The 22673-nt window shown below is 25.1% G+C and overlaps 1 protein-coding gene across 1 annotated transcript in view; it reads right to left on the bottom strand.

Moving 5' to 3' along the window:
• Positions 1–22673, bottom strand: part of LOC145834199 (epidermal growth factor receptor-like) — a 33504-nt gene that overhangs the window by 1455 nt on the left and 9376 nt on the right. The window contains exons 9-29 of the mRNA XM_082941575.1: positions 20556–20679; positions 19066–19124; positions 17216–17364; positions 16925–17084; positions 16514–16666; positions 15777–15939; positions 14511–14616; positions 12092–12190; positions 11732–11792; positions 11422–11531; positions 10989–11174; positions 9933–10075; positions 9477–9568; positions 9182–9268; positions 8229–8389; positions 7886–8006; positions 2062–2171; positions 1841–1990; positions 1303–1428; positions 975–1056; positions 733–807 (exon numbers count right to left, since the gene is read on the bottom strand). Coding sequence (XP_082797701.1) covers positions 733–807; positions 975–1056; positions 1303–1428; positions 1841–1990; positions 2062–2171; positions 7886–8006; positions 8229–8389; positions 9182–9268; positions 9477–9568; positions 9933–10075; positions 10989–11174; positions 11422–11531; positions 11732–11792; positions 12092–12190; positions 14511–14616; positions 15777–15939; positions 16514–16666; positions 16925–17084; positions 17216–17364; positions 19066–19124; positions 20556–20679 — 2517 coding nt within the window. The remainder of the gene's footprint in view (positions 1–732; positions 808–974; positions 1057–1302; positions 1429–1840; positions 1991–2061; positions 2172–7885; positions 8007–8228; positions 8390–9181; positions 9269–9476; positions 9569–9932; positions 10076–10988; positions 11175–11421; positions 11532–11731; positions 11793–12091; positions 12191–14510; positions 14617–15776; positions 15940–16513; positions 16667–16924; positions 17085–17215; positions 17365–19065; positions 19125–20555; positions 20680–22673) is intronic.

The raw sequence follows: 22673 nt of genomic DNA, 5'->3' as shown, positions 1-22673 counted from the left end.
TTTAATGCAATTATGCGATTTTGAATCATATTTTTTGAATTTTTTTTTTCGTGTGATTTAGCAGGCAATTGATTAGTAGCTTTTGAGTAGCATACATCTAAGTACTCTATATATTTAATAATTAGTAAAGCTTTGTTTTCTAAATTAAGCATTCGACCATTCATAATAAGTATTATAAGTTTGACTAAAGCTATAACTTTTTTTATAAATCGGTATTTAAAAGTAATTTTTTGTTTTTCAAGTTCATATGCTTTAAATCAAAATTTCAAATTAAAAATGATTTTCAATAAACACTTAAATCGTTGCCATAAGTTTAATTTTAAAATTTTAATTTTAAAGTACTAAAAACTTTTTGTAAGCAAGAGTTAGAATAAAAATTGTCTAACACACAAAGTCAGATTTATAAAAAAAAGTTTAAGTATTTAAGGTTTTGTCAAAACATAGTTTAATATTTTCTTGATTCAAACAAATTATACAGAATTTTAAGTCAAAAAATCATTCTAGTTCGTTCATTATAAAGCAGTTTAAGTAATAATATACAATGTATAAATGTAGTATCTAATAGTATTAAGGTATTTTTCATAAAATAAGACGTAATTAAAAAAAAAAAGTAAGCAATGTATACAATTGCAATACAAAAAAAAAACAATACAAGGTTTATAGTCTTCTTATTATATCTAACAATTTAAAGCACTTTTAAAACGTGTAAATAAAAAAGATAATAATACTGACCAGGCTGAATTCTAGATTCTTGCGATGGGGCTATGTAACCCAAATCATTAAAACTCTTTTGGTCATTCAAATAGCCTAAATTATTAAGTAAGCTCAGAAACGTTTTTTGCCTTTTAATTTTCAATAATTAACTTATTTAAACTTATATGTTCAGAAGCTCTTTTTTAATAGATGATATTTATTTTAGAACTAGAATGTAAATAAATAAAATATTATTTTTTAATAATATAAAATAGTTATACTTGTGGTAATGTATGCTTGTGTTGGGTCAGTGCAATATCTTTCACTGCTTGTTGTAGAGTTCATTATTAGATTTTCTTTTGACTGTTAAAGTAAAGTTACTTCAGCAATTATAAAAAAAAATTTATACTTAGCTAAAAAAAAGATTAAACAATTTATGACCTTTGATTTTTTATGAAAAAAAAATATTATGAAAAACAAATCAAAAAAGTTGTGGAAATAATTATTTCTAAGTTATAAGTTTAACTTTATAAAAAACAAGAGTTCAGGAAAAAAAAAAGTAAAATGAACTTTATATATAACTTAGACTTTTGCTACTAAAACACAAACAATAAAAAGTTTGCTCAATGTTATCGAGTTAGAACGTCTCCTTTTTTTACATTCCCTTTGAACTGTTTTAGACTCAATTGTTTGTTGCTGATAAACATCATTAAAGCTTAACCACGCTTTACTTTTCTGAAAAAAAATATTTCTATGAAGTAGAGATGTAAGTAATTTCTTTATGAATATTTATATCAGTATATTTGTACCATAGATAACTTAAAAAAGCGGTAAACCCTAAAGATGCAGATAAGCAAAATTAATAGGAATTTTAAAAAACAAACTGTTTTTGTAAGCAAATACTTAAGTGTAAGTATGACTGCACGTAAATAATAAATCATTAATCTAACCTTTCTTTTTATTGAATTAGTAGAATATTTAGAGCTGTTCATATTTTATTGACAGTTAAACACCTTTTGACGAACAAATTATTTGAATAAAAAGTAGCTTGTTTTCGATATTTTGAAATAAAAAAACAAAAACAGTATTATAGTTTTTAGATTTAAAGTGTGATATTTTTATAAGAATTAAGTAAATGTACTCTTACTTGTATACCATTCTCAAAGGGAGTTACAAACGAGTTATCAATTTTGTTTAAGTTTGTGAGATAGTTTGTGCTCATTTCATTTTCTTGTAAAGTTGTGCTTGCAAGTGTTGTTGATTGAGTTTCAATAGAATCCAAATTATTTTTCTCGAACTAAAATAATATTGTTTTAATACTACTCTAAACATACAGTTAAAATGCATTTATAATAAATCTGATTTAACTTTGTCGACGTGAGTTTTGCTAAAAAGTACGCATTGCTCCCACGAGTCTTTTCGGTTTTTTTTCAGTAATGAGCTTCCTCTTGGAAGTTTAGTGTAGTGTGCACTTAAGTCTGTATAATAAATTATTAAGTTAAGAAGTACATGTAAGAATTAAACATTTGTTTGACATTTTCTTATTTTTAGTGTCTTTAGTTTAAAAAAGTACGTACACTTTTTATGCATCAACACAATAACTCTAAAGCTTATTATCACAAAGCATATATTTTAAGAACTGTTAAAATAAAACTTCTGATTATAGATTATAATCTAAGAAATCTTCTGAAAAATTATAGTCAAATTGCCTAATAAAAACAAAAAAAGAATATTTCTAGCAAAAAGTGTACAAAATGCGCACTTTGTGAAAATCATGGCCAGCATAAAAAAATGGTGTTAGATAAAGAATTTTTAACCATTCAAGGTAAAACAGTAAAACTGAGACCAAACTTGAACTTTAAGAGCTTTGGTATTTACGTAGCAGTATGTACAAGATGCAATAGTAATTACGTAGCACAAAAAAAAAACTTAAGTAATAGATGGAAAGCCCATAGATGATTTAATTAGAACAAATTAAAATTTAATCCAGAAAATATATCAAATGAATGGGCATTATACAGACACTATTACTTTAATCATAATCATAATCAGCTGGAAAGCCTTAACATTAATGACGCATACGAAGTTGCTTTTTTGGAACAACCAAGTTTTTAAACCTAGAATATAGAGAACATGTTTGGATAAATAAACTTAAATTAAGTATTATTAACTTAGCTAAAACACAATACAGTGGTTTATAGAGAGTGTAATAGTAAAAGTACATTTTAGTAAGATGATGCATTTTTTGTTATTTTTCATATATATAAAATGTACATTTGTACTTTTATCAATGTTTATAAGCTTAAATCTTAGATTTCCTTGAAGAAGTATTTAAATTTATTTTAAGTATTAAGTGAAATGTTTTGTTGTTTAGTATAATTTTTTTGTTTGTTTGTGTAGATCAGGGTTTCCCAAACTCATTTTCTAAATCGCCCCCTTTTCAGAAATTTGAAAAAAAATCGCCCCCCATGGCTTATAAAGTTTTTTTCTCTTCAGGAGTACGCACTTTTGAGCCAAAAAAATTGTATTAGAAATGTAATTTAGTCTGGAACTTCTTATGCACGCACTTTTGGGCTGTGTTCAAAGTAGTTTACAGGGCTTGAGAAATTAAGTTACATTTGTTTTCTTATAAGCCCAGTAAAGTGTATTAAAATATTTAGTTATTAAAAAGCCTTGTGTAATCTGTAATCAATCCGTTTAGATATGAATTGTTTTGAAACTAATGAAACTTTTAGGGTAGTGGTGGACAATTTTTGTAGTCAGTAATTCATATTTACTAAAAAATCTTTTCTAGTTTCAATTCGTTTAAAAAATGTAATTGCTGGCTGCATAATTTAAAAAAATAACATATATGAAAATTAAAAAAACTTGAGCAAAATTGTAATAAAATTATATAGTATTATTGTGATCTATGAAATACTATTGGGAACGGAAAACCAAGTTGATAGCGTATTTCAAAATTTTAAGTATCAAAAAACTAAATTTTGTTTATTTTGCACAAGTAGTTTTCAAGTTACTTAGCGGATCGAAATTTGACTGGATCTTAACCGTACGTTACCCATCTGAAATCTTAACTTAAACCTGACATTATAATAATCTCTCAAATAACGAATTTCGGACATTTAGAAGTTAATACTAAGTAACTTATTTAAGCCGCACAAAATACTTAAATTATTTTGTAAATAGGCATATTCGAAAACTACTATACCAGAGATTAAAAAACTACAAAAGAATGAACAGTTTATTTTACACATAATAAAATGAATATTAAAATATAGTTTCTGATCTAGTTTGAGGAAGTTTGACCGACTGGTTGATTTACCCACATGAAATGTGGTTTCATCAACAGCTTCAGTTAATGCAGTAAAATTATTAATTTGAATGCTAAGATATATTATTAGCAAGTTAGTTGTAAAGTTAAAAACTTAATTTTAAACTTTTTAGACTATATGTTTTGTAGTAGAATACCATTAAATAGTATTTGACTTGGAATAACTTTTAGGAAACTAAACCTTAATTTAAACATTTTCTTTTTTCTTAATTCGAATAAAAAAAAAAATCAAAAGTTTTACAGTTAATTCTGTTAACAGAAAGTAATCGATTATAAATTCTCTTTATTTGCTAAAAATTTTGTTTTGTAACTGTAGCAGTCTTTTTGATGGCTTATTTAATACTGTTTAATTTTTTTTTCCTCTAGTTATTAGCCTATAATAATTTACCAGAAGAAAATAGTGAAAAACTAAAAGCTAGTGTTGAACTATTAAAAAAAAACAACACATTCTAATAACTAATATATTAAAAATTAAGATAAAACAAAAAACAGTTGTATTAATAGTTTAAAATTCCTTGATATATAGATTTTTTAACAATGATAAATCAAGGTAAAAAAAAAATTGAGTTTAAATGAAAAATTTGAAGTCATTTCAAACAGAGACATCAAATCTATACAATCTTTGAATAAAATCAAATAGTGCAAACTCAAAAAATAATACCATTTTTTTTACAAAATGATAAATTTAAATATGTTATATGCAATAACGTTATGCATAAACATAAAAATCAACTAAAACATAAAACACACATTCATTAAAAAAATAGATCTATATAAGCTATTAAACATTATGTATTTTTGTTTTATTAATACTTAGTTAGTAATAGACTTTATTTAAGTTAAATTTAAGAAAATATAAATTTGCACTTTTTTTGGGTAAAAAGTGCGAACTCAAAAGGAAGTCTACCGTAATTAATATTTATTAGGCAATATGTTGTAGAATAAATAACTTAATAATTTTTTTATTATAAAAGACTACTTAAATACAATACAAACCAGGTTAAATAAGAAGTATTTTAAAAGATCAAATAAAATAAATTTAAAAAATAATGTCTGCTACTGAAGTCTAATATAATCTGAAGGATGAGGTTCATGACTTTTTGCAAGTTTTTCTAATTTGATTCTTAATCAGTAAAATAAAGCCTCCTTTACAAATATATAGATTAGATCTTTTGCTCAAGATGTTGATAACTGAACTGAAAGCTTTCTCAACAACATAGCTATAAGAAAAAACTATAAACAACAATCTAAATTCCTCTCAAATGATTGGATACTTTTGCCTTAGTTTTTGTTGAGTCTAAAAGCTTTCATATCGTTCTTTAGAAAAATTTAATTTAAGTTCAAGGTCCGTTTGTAAGTCTGAGTAGGTTTCCTGTAAGTCGTTTACTTTAAAAAGATCTGCTTTATAGGGATCCATATTTTTATCTATATGATAGCTTTTTTGTGTCAAATCGAAACTTGACTACTTAATATGTTGATATTAAAAATTCTAGATTTTTTAGGTTTTAATTTTGGCCTAAATTGTCAAATTCCAAGTTTTTCCAGGTTTCTAGGTAAATTGGCAACCCTGAATAGTTTTATTTTTTAGTCTAACATAGTGACTTTTCAAAAGACAATTGGAAATAAAAGTATACAGGGTTGCCAGTTTACCTAGAAATTTAGTAATGTATAACATATATTATTACAAACCATTTATGATCCCAAATAACATATATACCAGGTTATAAAATGGTGAGAGGGATTTCGATCGTCTGTGATCTATGTAATTGTTAAATAAGAAAATGTATGTTAGAAAAATGTAATTTACTTGAAAGTAGGAGTCATATGCACTTGATTTTTTTTCTTTATATTTTACATAAACAAAATAAACTTTTTTTGTTTAAGTTTTACCTAAGGGTCAAATATTTAATAGCAAGCTAAAATTAGTAAAATAGCAATATAAAAAGTAAAAATTTTATGACAGCCCAAAATTAAAAAATCGCCCCCTTTTCGCCCCCTTACTAGTTATCGCCCACCCTTTCGCCCCCTTACTAATTATCGCCCCCCGAAATACTAAAATCGTCCCCAGGGGGGCGATATCGCCCACTTTGGGAAACCCTGGTGTAGATAAATAATTTATCTATTTTTAGTAGTTTTGCGTATGTTTTTAAACTTTGTGTTTTTATTTGTGTTTTTATTTTTGTTTTTAACAGCCGTTTATTACATTGAAAATGTCAATTAAATGATGAAAGCTTTGTAAATAAATAGTTTGGTTTGTGTTTCATTTGACACTTGTTTCTGAGCTTTTTATATAGCCTTTCTGATTGAATTTGAAACTGTTTAACTATCTGAAACAGTAGATAAATGGCATTTTTTCTGACCCCGGATACCGCTTACTTGATTTTAAATCGATTATAGACAAATAGTCTCTACACATCGTAGAGAAATTATGATTATTTTTATGTTTTCTTACAAGATTCCTCTATAGAAAAAACTATTTTTGCTGTGTTTAAATAGACTGCAAATATTGTTTATAGAATATTTCGAAGTTTTTGTTTAAAAAATGAATATATATATTAAAAATTAAAAACAGAGTACAAAAAAAGTTTAACTGTGTTCTGAAAACACGATGTTTTTGTTACGTGGATTTTTTGCACAGACAAGCATGTCTCTACCTCCTGAATTTATTACAAAACATATTCCTAACTTAAAAATTCATTGGTTTATTTTAGTTTTTTTTAGCTTTAACCCAAGGGTCGGCAAACTGCGGCCCATTAACATGTTTTCATTTTAATTATAACGCGGCCAAGGTTACAAGGTTAAATACGGCGAACATAAAAATTTGGCTCGGGAAGAAAATTTTTGCAGTTTACACTAGATATTCTGGTATTTGAAATGAAGAGAAATAAAATCTTAGGTTCATTTCATGGGAAATTCGAAACTCATATTAGAAATTTTGGTTAAAACTACAACTGCGGCCTGAGAATACTTTTATTTTTGAATATTTACTGCGACCACTAGCGCCTACCGACCAATACTTTAAAATCTATACTCTTAGTTTTAAACCTAAACATATAATTCATAATATTTTACATTAATACAGAATACTTTTTATGTAAAAGTGACGATTCGTTATAAGGCATCGATCGCAGAAAATATTCACCTTATTGTACCGCTTACGCGGTAATTGTCTCTTTTTTACTTTCTTCTTTTTTCTCAAGCGAGTATAAATTCAACAGTCTCGAGTAATAGAGAGGGCTTTTAGTTTCTACTGCATGGCAGCAGTGTGAAGTCAGTGCAGCTTTTCGCTGCATTAAAGTTTTAATGGTTTCAATCTTGTTGTTGTAATGGTTGATTTCGACTTTAGAACTTTTTTTGAGTTTGGTTTAAACATTTAGTTTTTAGTTTCTTTTATTCGAGTATTGTCGTCTTTTAAAAGAATTGATAATTTGGTTTATTAGTGTAATGTTGTGCAGTATTTTATCATCTTTTCGTTTCGCAAATTCATTGTAAATATAATCATTATCACAAATTCGAACTCAGTTTAAATTAGTATAAGTAACTGATTTATTAAACATTTAGTAAATAGTAAGTAGTTCATATTAGTTTATTTAAGTCAACTATAATTTAAGCGTTATCTTGGGGGCATCTACTATACAAGTTAAAGCGCACGTTGCGTTGTAATCCAGGCCAATAAAAGTGTATAAGTAGAAACCTTTCGTTGATAGCGACATTATAATTTTGTGCGTTTCTAATAAAGAAAAGCTTATATTAATAAGCTTATTTACTATGATAGATAATTAGTTCAAATTATCGTAAGAGTAGTACGACTTCAATTTTAGTTTTGAATAGTCACAAAAATTGATAAACTTATGAAGTTACCAGGAAGAAGATAGTCTTCAGCTTCTGTTATTTCTAAGCCATCATGTTCAGTTTCAGTTATAAGATCTTGAAAATAGTCGACATTAGATGAACTCGGAAGATTAAATGCTGGTTCTTTTTCCTAAAAATTTTATATTTTATTGTCCGGTGTCAAAATGAACTAACAACTATATAAAGTCTTGATAACTAAGATATAAAGTAGTATAAAGTCCAGCTAAAAAAAAAAGTTATTCTTTTTACAAAAGGCTTAAGAAACAGTTTAGAATTTAGATGTTTTATGCACTTTTGCTATAAAAGGCGATTTTTTATGTTAATAAAATTGTTATAAAAGCAAAAAAAACACATTTGATATAACGATGAAACGATGTGGTTCTTTTGCCATAGTAGTTAGGTCTTCACACAGCTGTCGGAAAGTCGGTCGAATTTCAGGATTAACTGTCCAGCATCTGATCATTAACATATACACATCAACTGTTGCTATGTCTGGCTGAGAAAGTCTTTCACCTAAATTACAATTTGTTTAATTTTTTTTTGGTTAAAAAGTTTCAGGTTTTTTTATTAAGTGTATATAGTAGTAAAGTTGCTTAAAAAACCAATATGCAGTATTTAAAGTACTTTTTGTTCTAAAGCAACTTATTTCTATATTTTAATAACTTAAAAAAATATATATAACATTATATAAATTCGAAAAGCGATATTTTCCGAACTTATTTAAGTCTTATATAAAGGCTTTAGAATCTAGATTAAAATGGAACTATAGTTTGCCTTATTTCAATTTATAAAAGAACGTAAAGGGTTTAGAAGGTAGTGTTAAAAGTTTTGTTATATAGACAAGGTTACTTCAGTTTTGAAGTTATTTATCGTTTTTACGTAGAAACAAATAAACTTAAAAAACATTTTGAATCGGTTTATAAATTTTATTAGTCAGTTTTACAAAAAACAAAGACTTTTTGGTAAAACTACCTTTTGAATGTATACTTTTAATTATATAACATTAATTTTTGGTTTGAAAGAAGAATGTTGTTCATCTATATATTAATTATATCAAACTTTTTTTTGAATATTTTTTGAAAAGTTACGCTTGAAGTTAGCTTGAAAAATTTTCAATTTCACATGTAGTATTGCACTTTTAAAACTTTAAAAATGTGAAAAAAATTCAATTGTAAGAGGAAATTTTTATAAAACATAAAGTCATGTCATACAACAAGTAATTGGTGTTGTTTATGTCCTTAATCTAAAAAAGTAGAGTAAAGACTTTTGAAAATCGATACAAATTGCTCAGTTTTTCCAACAAACCCTTTCGCAAAAGTTCAGGTATTTTTGCTGCTTGTTTAGTACCATAAGGCCTTTCCCCAAAAGTTAGTAGCTCCCAAACTGTAACACCTTAAAAAAAGTTTATATCTACAGTTTATAAGTTTTTTCTTCTATCTGTTGCATATTAGAAAATAAAATAATCATTATATACGTATACAATCAATAAGAGTTAAACGTTTTTAAAATAACAAAGATTTAATATTAAAAAAAAAAAATGTTTAGTTTTGAATACTACAAAGGGTTTATAAAACTTAAAAAAAGGACAGTAAAGAAATACCGAAACTCCACACATCGCTTTTCTGTGTAAAAATTTGTTTCTCAATGGATTCTAGAGCAAGCCACTTAATTGGCAATTTTCCACCTTCTGACCTGAAAAAAAAACAATACAAAAAAAAAACAAAATTTAGCAAAATTTTATAAGTTTTTGGTCGACGTATAAAAACTAAACTGAGACACAATAGTTAATCCAATCTACTGGTTAATGAATAATATTTGAAAATCTTATGAAATAAATTACTGCAGAATCAAACATAATATAATCAATAATTAGGTCATATTTATTTTAAGTATTTAAAACGTATACTTAAAACCAAAACTTTAAGAGTTGTAGTTTTATTTTCAATTCAAACATAACTTCAAAGCAAAGATAAGTAATTTTTAGAACTCCTATAAAAAAAGAAAACAGACATTCAAAAAAATTAAAAATATAAGTATTATAAATTAAGATTTTTACTTGTAAAATGTTTTGTTTACATCAAGCAGCTTTGCCAGCCCAAAATCTGTTATACGAACATGGGTAGGAGATTTTACTAGCACATTCCTTGCAGCTAAGTCTCTATGAACTAAATGCTTTTCTTCTGATAAGTATTGCATTCCCTATAAAACCAAAGAAATGAGTATTAATACAAAAATGTATTGTTTTAAAACTTATGAATACGTTGTATTTTACGTAAAAGTTATATGATTGTGACAGTTTGAAAATTAAAATAAATTTCATAACTTTACATATTTATAAAACTAATTTAAAAGTAAAAAAGTTAGTAAAAACATTTTATTTAGTATCATTTTGACTTTAAACTTATTGATCTTATTAAAATGATTTATTTTTTAAGACAAAACTATCATAAGTTTTCTTTATTAGAATTTTAAATTTAAACTTTTCAACTTACTATAAAATAATTGGTAAAAAAATGAAAAAGAAAATTGAATATTTTTAACTACCGTTTAAATTTTAAGAATTAATTCTAACGTAATATGCTGTTTACAGATTTTGTTAAATACAAAAAAGTTCTAAATTTTGAAATACTGGTACATTTCATACATTTTTATCATTTTATTCTGTAAAAGCAATCAGTAGTCAAAGTTATCGATTAGCATAAATGGTAAAGTACTTTAAATGAAATGTATAAATTTAAAATATATTTGTTTAAAACTAGTTTATAATACATTAATATTTACTTAGTTTAACTTTAATGCACTTTAAATACTTATTGAACTTAAAATTTTATACAAATAAAAGTGAAAAAATACATTAACGTTTACTCAAAGCAGAACTAACTTATCTCAAATGGCTCGTTAATACTTAGTGTCAGGTATAAAGTTTTATCATTATGTATGTGATCATTAACTTGTTTTGTTAAGCCCGACACAATTAAAAATAAATTATTATTATTGAGTTAAAAAAGAAATTATAATTAATTAATATATTTTGGATACTAAGTAAAAGTATTACAACATACTTATTTTAATGTAAGAAAAAGCTAAAGGTTTATAAAACGAGCTTTTTTACTTGCGAGATTTGTAGACACCAGTTTAAAATATTTTTGCTTCTAATATAACTTTTGTTCTCTTTCACATAGTTAAGCAAGTTTCCTAGAGGCATAAGTTGAGATAACAAAAGTATTTGTGTAGACATACAGATACCTAGCAATTTGACCAGGTTATGGTGACTACAAGATGCCATTAGCAAAGCTTCCTGAAAGAATAGAGTTGGGCTAACCTACTCAATAAAATAGTTTAATATTTTTTTGATTAAATTTAGCTTACTTATAGTAAATACAAAACTTACAACATATAGTTATATAAGGAAATTTTACTTTTGAATAGTAGACATAATAACTAGAATTATTAGTTACTAGTTAGCTTTCATATTTCACAAGTAAAAGATAAGAAATATTTATATTTCATTTTTAAAAGCTATAACAAATTATGTTAATCTTAACCTTTAGCAATTCACTATCTGTTTCATTTTCAGAGGAATTTTTTAGCACTTTAATTGCAACTGGTACTTTTACTTTTCTTGTGTTTTCTGAAACTTCAGGAATATAGAAACCTAAAGTAAATTAGTAGTTTGTTGATTATTATATTGTTCAAGCAACAACTTTTAAAACAATGGCAAAGTTTTCAAATAGTAATTTTTTTGTGAAAACTTATTTATGACTTATGACGGTTACTAAATTTACTTTAAGATAGTTGTGTAAATAATAGAACCTAAACGTATTAATTTTTTGATTGTATTAAACTGTTTGGTACCTTTGTAAACAGTTCCAAATGCACCAGAACCCAGTATGCTTCCTATTTTTAATTCCGTGTCCTAAAAACTACTCAATAGTTTACAAGACTAAGGCCAATAATTTTTTTAGTAAACAAATATATTATTACTGTATAAGACTTACAAAACCGAAAACAGTATTTAAATAAATAAAACAGCTATATTTAAATGACATAAGCTTAATTAAAGTAACAAGTATACTTTTAAACTAATTGAAGTTTATATGTTTTGTTATATCCGTTGAAAATGGTTACAGCAATATTTTAATAAGTATCCTCACTGTAATTTTGTTTAGTTTTGTTTGCAGTAACAAGTTTTGTTTACACTAAAATTTTATTTACTTTAACAATTCGTAAATTTCCTTGGTTTGGCGATAAGCCACTATCTGGACTCAATGGTACCAATGGTGCAGCTGGGTCATCGAAATTATAGAGCTTCGGCTGTTTAAATAATTTATCAAAGAGTTATTATAAAAATAAAACAAATTTTGTTTTGATATTGTGAATCTACAAAAAGTAAACGTTACAGATATATATAAAACAAATTTGTAGTTGTTTATGAACTAACTTTAAACTAAAAATAAATACTAAGAGAAAAAAATAAATTTACAATAAAATTTTACTAATTTCAATACTAATGTTTTCAATTTAAAGTTAAAATTTTTGTAGTATGATAGTGATAAAAAAAACAGTTTAGTTTATATACATGTTTTAAAAGCTGAAGCATAAAACATTTTACAGTAAAAAAATATATAGTTTTAGTTTAAAAAAACAATTGATAGTCAAATATTAAATAAATTAAGATAAATTAGTTTGTACATAACCAAGTGCTATATGTATAAACATGCTAAAAAAAATAACTGGAAATTTTGATACTAGAAGTAATTAAGTTGGTGTTGACAAGTTTTGATCATTAGACCAAAGCTCTCGGTAGACTAATACTAGGGTTTTGTTTTAATTGAAAATTAAAATTGTTTAGTTATAACCGTTTAAACAAAGAAAGCGGTTGTATGTACTCTACAAATAGTTATGATCTTTTATCATGAAACTTTTTTTTGCTGGTATGGTTCGTGACGTCAGCATGTCTAACTTCCGTGCAATTATTTGTTCACTAGCTTGACATCTCGGTCGTTTATGCTGAGAACAAAAATAAAACACCGGCGTACATCAACAGAACTAAAGTCTGGAATTTTATGCTCTGTAAGCCTATATTCAAAGTTTAATATTTAATACAATTTCTACTTTTTTATTTTATAATTTCGATCATCAGACTAAAGTTTTCTTCAGCTTCGATAACTTTACTAGTTTCATAAACAAAACCTATATCTTAGTCTACCGACAGTTTTTGTCTGATGATTGAAGTGATATAATCAAAACATGTAGTTTAACAAGTCTTTAGCTTGTCTCCTCATTACCCAAAAATGTCCAAGTTTTGGTTCAGATGACTTTCAAAGATGTTTTTTTTTGGTTTTAAAAATATTGTGATATATTGTTTATTGACGACAAAAAAAAGCTCAAAAAGTTTTGTCCTAAGACCTGTTGTACAGAAAAATCTTTCTGTTGGCGAGTCGTACACTACTTGGATATTTAACGTCTTAATAGAGATTATATAAATCCTTTCATATGTTTAAGTAGGGTGGGCGACTGTTCAAATTTTAATAATTTTGAGTTATTGTATATTATATACTTGATAAATTATTAAATTACTAATTATAAGAAAACAAAAATGTTTTATCATTATAATTTTATCAATTAGAATTACATGGTTTTATTTTTTGAAAATTTATGAAATTTTTAAGAAATGGTTAAAAAATTTTTTAAAAATTACAAAATATAATAAGTTTTAGTAGTGATAAATGTTCTGTTTTTTTAAATGTTTTTTTTTAGATCTTTTTAATCATCATAATCTTACTATTTAGTTAGACCTACATGAGCGTTTTTTTAAACTTTTTCAAAAACTTATATATTACTTTTTGAGATGTGACCACTTAAAAATTTTATTAAGAGTTTACACTGTAGGAATTTTAATTGTAATGTAACCGTTTTAAACACATTACATACTTATGAGCTCAGAAATAAAAGATATTATGAGCAATTAAAGATAGCTTTTTTTGTAGACATAACAAGGAACTATATGTCTAACACATAATATATGACAAATAAATTTATCTATGTTTTTTAATAGAAAAGCACATAAAAAACTATACTGAATTCTTATAAACAAGAATGTTCGAAAACAAAAAAAAAAAACATGATACAACTAAAAATAATAAAATTTTCTTAGGGTTAAAAATAACAGGCATCTTTATATAGTTTCTTGTTTTTATATCCAGTCAAATAGTTTGCAATCAAAATAAGTATAGCCAAATATTTTTAAAGTTTATAAGTTTATACAATGTAACAAAACTGTTATTATTGTGATATAAAAAATAACAAACAAACTGTTATATTTTAAAAAGAGTTTTGTTATGCAATTACTTAAATATTTATTTAGAAGCAAACTGCAGCCCCCGAGAGAAAAATACTGCCCACTAAAAAAATTAAAAAGTTTCACTAGATATTCTTTGGTATGTAATGAAATGTAAACTGACAAGCAAATAGCGGGGTTTGTAACGAGAGTAAAACAAAAGATCATGTTGTAATTAAAACTATAACTGCGACCCGCGATGATTTTTATTACGGAAATTCGGCCCGCGACTATCAAAAACATGCTTACCCCTGGGTTTATGTGTAACGACTTAAAATTAAAACTTTAACATACTTTTTTGCTCTTTTTCCACTTTTTTATATATAAAGTCAAAAATAACATCGAAAAAACTAGAAGTATAAGTAATCCGATAATCAACATGAAAAAGATTGCTTTCTTTCTGTTTGAAAAAAATAAAAAATTATAACTTGTCACAATGGTGTAAAACAAAATAAATAAAGATAGAACGTAATATGACTAAATAAATGAACATTAAGTGCAGTGGTGAAATATATAAGCTTTTAAAAATTAAATAAAACAAAGTAGTATAAAAACGTTTTTAAATAAACTGCGTTGTTGAATTGTAGTTCATGTGATAAACATTAGGTTTACAATCTGTTATAATAATTTTATTAGTTAGCTTAGTTTTAAATTGAATTTTTAGTTTGATCTATGATGGTAATATTGACAGTTATTTAGTTCTTTAATTAGTTATACAAATTCTAAAGCATACTTAGATCTTATAAATAGTTTCTTAGTTTTTGTTATTTACTAATTTATGTACTATATCCTGTTTTTACAAAGCTTATTTATGTATGAGACTTATATACTTATATGATTGAAAACTAGTTAAATTTTTGTTGTGTAAAACTAAAGTTACTGTAGATTTGTATTTAGGTAAAAAATCTATAGAAAAATTAAAATCTTAAAACATTAATTTTGAAGAAGTAAAATGTTATGTTACAAACCAAAAGTGCTTTTTTTCTATGGTTTTGTTTGTAGTTAGAAACTATAAGTTTAAAATAATCTCAGTATGTTGAAAGGAAATATAATTATTTTTTTATAAATTAGTTTTTAAGCACAATATTTAATGCTGTTTACATTTTATATATTTTTATAAATTTTACTTCATCAGAGTAAAACGCAATTAGCTATATTAAGACAGTTCCGAAGACATCATCCAAATTAAAAGTTTTCAAATTAAATAAATAAGGTTAGTTAAAATTTTTAAACTAAATTTTGTTTTTTAGTTTTAAGTCGAGATAAAGTATACTAATATTAAGAATTAAGTAAAAATCAACGATGTAATTAAATGTTGCCATGTGTAAGTGAACACGTATATTTTTTAGTAGTAATAAACCGATTTGTAGAAAATTAAATAAGTTCTGATAGACAGAAAACTAAAAGTAATAAAGCTTCTTCATTTTGAGCTAAAAGAAACAAGAGAAATGACTACTTATTAGCTATCTTAGGTTTTGAGAAAGTAATCTACTTAAAAATATAATGTAGTTTCGATTTCATCATTAGTACATTTATAGTTAAATAAAGTACAGTCATTACTTTGGTTTGCAAAGGTTTTCGTCAATAAATGTTGAATGTGGACAACTTTTTACACACACATTACTTACTGTATCTTTAAGTTTGCACTTAGTACAGTTTTTTAAACCTGGTCCACTACACTCTGCACAATACTCATGACATAAACCACAAGTGTATGAAACATCTAAAAAAATATTTAGCTTTTATACTTAGGTTTTTATGAGTTTTTATAGTAGTTCATATCACAAAGTTTTAAATATAAGCTAAATAGAAACTAATATCGGTTTGTTCATTCAACACATTTGTGATATTTTCATATTAAATAAAACAATAGTAAGGTCTCTAGATAAACAGCATAACACTTTTTTAATTAGTTTTTAATACCTTTTTAAAGTACAAACAAATATAGTTAGTTAAGTCTTCAATGATTAAAATTTACCGTTTTCCCTAAAAAACATACAATAATACAAATTCTAAAATTTACATAAAAAACGAACTTTAACTAAAGTTATACATTTACTTTTGAATATATTTTTTAGTTATCTTTTTAGTCATCTTATTTTAAGAGTGGTTCTTTCTAATAAAAGACTTTATAAATGTGAAAAATATCTTTAAAGATAAAACTTTTAAAAAGTAGCAAAAAAGTTAAACTACTTCACTAGGATTTAAACTTACTGATTGTAGGAAACTCAATATAAAAGATGAGTTAATATAAAAAAGAAAGCTAACGAATTGTATTTTTATTATTAAAGTTTTACTTTTGTTTTTGTCGTTGTATGTAACTTTGTTGTACAGAGACTTTGTACGTGGACAAGTATCAACACAGTTATTATCATACTTGAACAATTTACAAGCAGTGCAATCTTCTTTTTTGGGTCCCGCACAAAACGTACAATCTTTTGTGCAGTTGCCTGTTGATTTATAGCGTAAAATGACTTAGTTCTCCTTATAAATGAACTAGTTTCCAAAAAAATCTTTGTTGCTTTAAATAAAAAGTTATGCAAAAGTGTTGTAGTTTGTTGTGAAATAAAAGTTTTTAACAGTAAATTGAGATTTAAATACTTTTTTGCTCATAATCGAGCAAAGATTTAAATATGAAAAAATCTTGCATTAAAGACTAGAATAAAAACGCCAAAAGTAGTTGAATTAGTAATGCCAAAAGTACTCACACTGTTGCTCAGATAGATTTCTCACAACGTTTGAAGTATTTTGTTTTCCATGAGTTATCTTATTCCAGTCTAACTTGTAGTAACACAGATTTTTTAAATTTCTAATAACAACTTTTCCATTCTTAACACTCTTTAAAGATTTTAGTCCGAGAGATTTTATCTAAATTAAATTATAAACTTTATTTAGCCTTAAGTTATTACTTGTACTTCTGTGAACAGTATTAGTTGCAAAATACGTTTTAAACTATAGATGATATTGAATTTATTTTTATTGACATAGTAGTTACATACGTGTGACATTTCTGAAATGTTCTTCTTAAAACTATCAACTATTTCAATTGAGTAAACTTCGCGCTGGCTCCGTCCTTGGACTTCTTGTAAGTTTTCAAAAGCATCAAAGCTTGTTGCATTAGGATGCCAGCTGTAAATTGTTAGAAATCCTGTTGGACGAAATAATTAGTTATTTAAAACTAAAAAAAAGATAGTTTAGAGACAGAAGTATTTAAGTTATATTTAGTTCTAAAAATAATTTTTTATTAGTATTTGTTATGGTGTTTAATAATAAAGCAATTAATTTTTAAAAGTTTTAATTTGCAAACAGTTTGATATTGCTTTTGTATTGTATTCGTGGAATTTTTTATTACTATATAAAACGATATAAAATAAAACAAAGTTTGTACCAAATAGAAAATACTGTAGACATTAAAAAAAACAAGCCTTATCAATTAAAACTAAACTATACATTCTTGATTCAAGTTATTGTTCTGCACAACTAAAACATCTAACTAATGTTTTTGCGTAATTTAATGCACTAGTATTTTTTGGTAATAATAATTCTTCAATTTGTTAGATATGTTCCTTAATTTAGTCTTTAAGAGCAGTAATTCTTTAAAATAAGTTAGCACAGGTACACACTTTGAAAAAATCGCTCTATAGTTCGAGAGTTGGCTCATATTGTATTTGTTGAAATAAAAAATGTTTACAGTACAACTTTAATATTTTCAAAGTATAATATCTTTAAACTTTTTTGATGTTAAAACAACATTAGGGTTTGTTGAAACACAAGCTTTACTGTTGTGTTTTTAATTTCTGTAGATTTTGCCTGACTCTGGATTTAAGTATGATAGTATTATACTAATATGAAGTGACACAATTCTACTTATTAATTAACCCTTTTATTTAATCGCTAAGTATTCTGTTTCATATCTTTACCAAATTAATTGCATGGGTAGGCGATATTTTGTAGTTTAACTACAACTCTAATATTTATTGTTTTAAAAAAATTAGTTGAGCATCTTGTGAAGCTCAATTATACCGTAGCTTAATAATGAAAATATTTAAACAACTACTGCTATATAAACTAAATCTGTAACTTGCGAACTAGGATGCTTATAGAATACAGTTCTGAGTTTGTTGTAGCATTTATTAAATAAAACACTCAGTAAATGTAACCAGTTATTGACTAAAATTTCTATAGCAAACATCACTTAAAAAAAAAATATTTTGTTTGAATCTTTTTAGATTATTACAACTATTTTGTTAGTTTATTTTTAGATAATGTAGCGGAATATTGAAACAAAAAAAACCTATCAAGAAGGCTCTGAACTTTAAAATCTTAATAAAAAAAATAACTTATTTGTTCTTTTGCGGAAAAGTTTTTTAAAATTATAGTTTATTATCAATTTTTTCTGTTTTAAAGTGATTTTTTACTAACTGTACCATTAAAAAAAAGAATTATAAGTTTTAATTTTGTTATACAGTTTAAGTCTAAACGATTATTTTTAAACAAATTTTATATGTTAATAATTTCAGTTAAGTTGAAAGTTATGTAGAAAAGACTTTGTTTACAATAATTCTTAAAATTATTCTTTTATGAGTAAATGTATGGAATTAATACAATAAGATGTTAATCGCCGTTAACTACTTATAAACTTTTATCGTTATACTTTATCAAAGAATGTTCTTAATCAACATTTAAAATTTTGATAACTGCTTTTGTAAAAAGATTTTTTCTACAATTAATTAACTTATATTGAAAAAAAGTCTCTACTTAATTTTACAGTAGTTTAGTGATTTAAAATGTATTTTGAATTCAAATACTTATGTATACAAAATATATAGGTAGTAAATTCTTAACTTACCAGTAATTATCTCAACACTTTGAAAGTAGTGTTTTAGTTCCTCTAAAGAGATATTTTTCCTGAAAAGTAAATCTCAAGATATTCAGTTTATAACAATTTATATTTAAAAAAACAAAAACTTTTGTGTTACTGGTTTCATTACTTGAATATTAAAAAACATTAAAAACTCAATTTAAGCAATCTATATTGATTGTTAACTTTTGTATTTAGCGTTAAAAAAACTATTATAGGAAACATTAAAAAAATTATAGTAAAAAATATACATAAACTTAGTTGACTCTTACTTTTTGCTATATATAAATTCTTAAAAAGACTACGTATTTTTGAAAAACCACTCTTAAAAAAAAAGAAAAAAAGAATTTAATCTAAAACTTTTATGTTACAACAATGTACAAAAAAATATATTTATAAAATAAATAAAAAACGATGTTTGTATTTAACCATTTATTAAAACTGTACATAGTTTAAGCGTAAAAGCTATGAAGTAAAAAAAAAATATTTAGTTTTCCTTTTAGGTAATTTATTTGTTTATTCAAATAGTGTTGAAAAAAGCATTAAAAGTTAGATGTATAAACAAAAAACAGTTTAACTTTAAAACACCTTTAGCAGGTTTAAGTTGTTTTTAGCTGAACTGAAATGTAAACAAACAAATGTACTTAAAATACTACTGTTTTATTTATTATATGAAATCCAAAAAAAAATGACATACATAAATATAACAGAATTGCTTAGAATAGTTTTAATATGACTTAACTTATCACTTATTTCACGATGTATGAACAACTTTATTGTCTGCTTATCTCAGGATTTCAGTTTTATAAAAGATAATGTTTAAAAACAGTAGCTTATAAAAATAAATTTTAAGATTTTATTTTATAAGTACTTTATTACAACTTAAGTTTCTTCATGAGGCAAATATACTTAATAAAAGTACTTTAACTTAGTTGTAAATTGTAAAGATAAGTAAACATATTTGTGATGTCTAAGACCGTTTTTCATAATTTTTTCCTAAATTGTGCACGGTAGACCACTGAAGAAAAATATATGCACACTAGGTAGATGGAAAATATTAATAAAAATATAGTTATTTGTTAGTTATTGTAGAAAAATGATTTTTTACATTTATAAGGAACGATTTTCTGTTTGCAAGGTATCTGCTAATATTAGAACTTTAAATTATTATAGAAAACTGTATTTAAAAAGTGATATACAATTTTTATTTCAACTTTTAGTTTTTGGTTTTGTTGACTCTAAATGAAACATAATGTTTAAAAGATTAAATAAGTTAGACAGAAAACTAGATTTTTATTGCTATTTAAACACTTTATAAATGACAAGTTTTTTTTATAGTTTTAATTTTACCACTAGCGAAATAGTTTTTGAATGAACGAAAATTGAGGGTAACAGTTTCAATATCTATACTAATATGGTATTTTTTGTATATTTTAACAAAATCTTTAGTATTAATAATAAATAAAAATTCAACTTACAGCTTTGTATTAAATGATTCAACAAAAAACTGAATGTTTCCTTTTACTTCGGTACAGTTTTCAAACTCTTTGATGTTTGTTGAATTTACTTGTCCTTTACTATCTTTGATAGGGTTACAATAATCTATAGAAAAAAATTTGCTCATTTTCAAGTCTATAGGTAACTGAATTTATAATTTATTGAAAATGTTCGGAATTTTATCCGCATTAACTATTTACAGTTGTAATAAGTAGTTCTAAGATTGTTGTGTAAATATTTAAAAACTTTATGCTAACCTAGCAGAGTTTTTTACAAAACTTTGCTTGTTTATTTAATTGAAGTTTATTTTTTGAACTTATCAACGTTGTTTTATTACTTATGAAATGTATTAAACCATTTAGCTTAAACCTATATTTTTTTTTGGAGATCAATAATAGTTCATAACATATAAAATGATATGTTTTTATTTCATTTAAGCGCTAATTGTCATTGCTATAAGTAGTACAGCATATCAAAATTCTGTTCAATTCGTTTAAGAAAAACTAAATTAAACTGATATCAAAGTTGAAAATATCTAGTTGACAAAAATAAGCATGAAATGACTATTTTTCTTATTAATTTGATATTATTGTAAATTTCACAAAAACCATACGTTAAAAGTTAATCATTACCAATAAAAATAGATCAAATAACTGTTTATTAGAAGTTAAAGGTTTTTGGTGTACGACTCGATAACCAAAAGGACCAAATTTTTAGCGCTAAATTTTGCCGTTCAATAAACAATATTATTATACTTAAACAAAGATTGTACACTAGACAAAAACACAATTTTTTTAGTTGATACGATTAAACCTTATTATGTAGTAACATAACGTAACTTCGTCCCCGCATAGATTCGCGAACAGTATAGCTTCGGGCTTTTTCAAAAGATTTTAGGTTTAATACATAATTTTTAGAATTTTATTTGTTTACATTGTTAAAATCTAATGTTAAAACTTCTAAAATAAGGTTTATGATGTTTTAAACTAGGGGTGGGCAACGTACGGCCCGCGGGCCGTATCCGGCCCGCAAATGAAAATTACCGGCCCGCAAGCGAAGTGGCAGACCCGCGAAGGGTCAGTATTACAAAGTTTCTATAAAACTTTGCATCATATTTTTACAAATCAAAACTGTATCAATTTGACTTCAAAAACATGCTAAAAATGACTTTGTAAATTAAAGTCTTCTAATAACTTACCATTTTGCCTAATACTTTGTGTTGTTCTAACTTAGTTGGAATATCGTTTTCTCAAATTACCCCAAGCAAAGTGTTTTTTAAGTACGATGTTTTACATACTTACCTTTGTCAATTACAATGTCAATTATATTTATAACATTGTTTTATCATCTGACATGTCTCAATATATATCTTAAGTAGTCAGACTTGAGAAAAATTTGTGAATTTTAAGGATTCAAAAAAGTGATCCACTGTATCAATATAACTAGATTCCGGCCGGATCCGAAGCTCATATTTTAATTAGAATCCGACCGGATCTGGATCTCGACTTAAAATTAGTATCTAGTCGGATTCGAATCTAAAAATTCATTATTCGACTGGATCCGGAAAATAACTAATTGAAAATGCTCCGGCCCGCAAAAGACTAAATATTTCCGGATCCGGACAGTTTATTGAAAAACGTAGCCCACCCCTTTAAAACTGAAAAATATTAAAATTTGTGTTGTTCAACTTTTTTTAAATTATTTATGTAAAAAAAAACTTTTTTTAGTATTTTATTTAGTATTCATTAAACTTATGTAAAAAAAAAAAAAACTAAAAATAATTTTTTTTAATATAAATTTGTTTTAACTTAAAACGAAAAAGAGTACATAAGGTACACCATTGATATGATTTTTACATTTTAAAGCATAAGTTTTAACCTGCAATATTCTCTGGCACTTTCCGTACAAATTTGCACTATTTGTATTACAAATGCAAAACTATGCGTATGGCGAAATGCATAAGGCATAGTTAAAATTTCGAAAATAAGAAAGAAAAATAAGGTTAATGTTTAAACGTAAACACTTTCAACTGAGCCCACTTGAAGGGCTTTTAAATAATTTATTCAAATGGCGATTTTAAAAATTCCGGAACATATGTT

The sequence above is a fragment of the Thalia democratica genome, chromosome 4 (genome assembly GCF_965202585.1).
Source record: "Thalia democratica chromosome 4, ktThaDemo2.hap1.1, whole genome shotgun sequence".
NCBI lineage: Eukaryota > Metazoa > Chordata > Thaliacea > Salpida > Salpidae > Thalia > Thalia democratica.
This window is presented reverse-complemented; position numbering and strand designations above follow the sequence as displayed.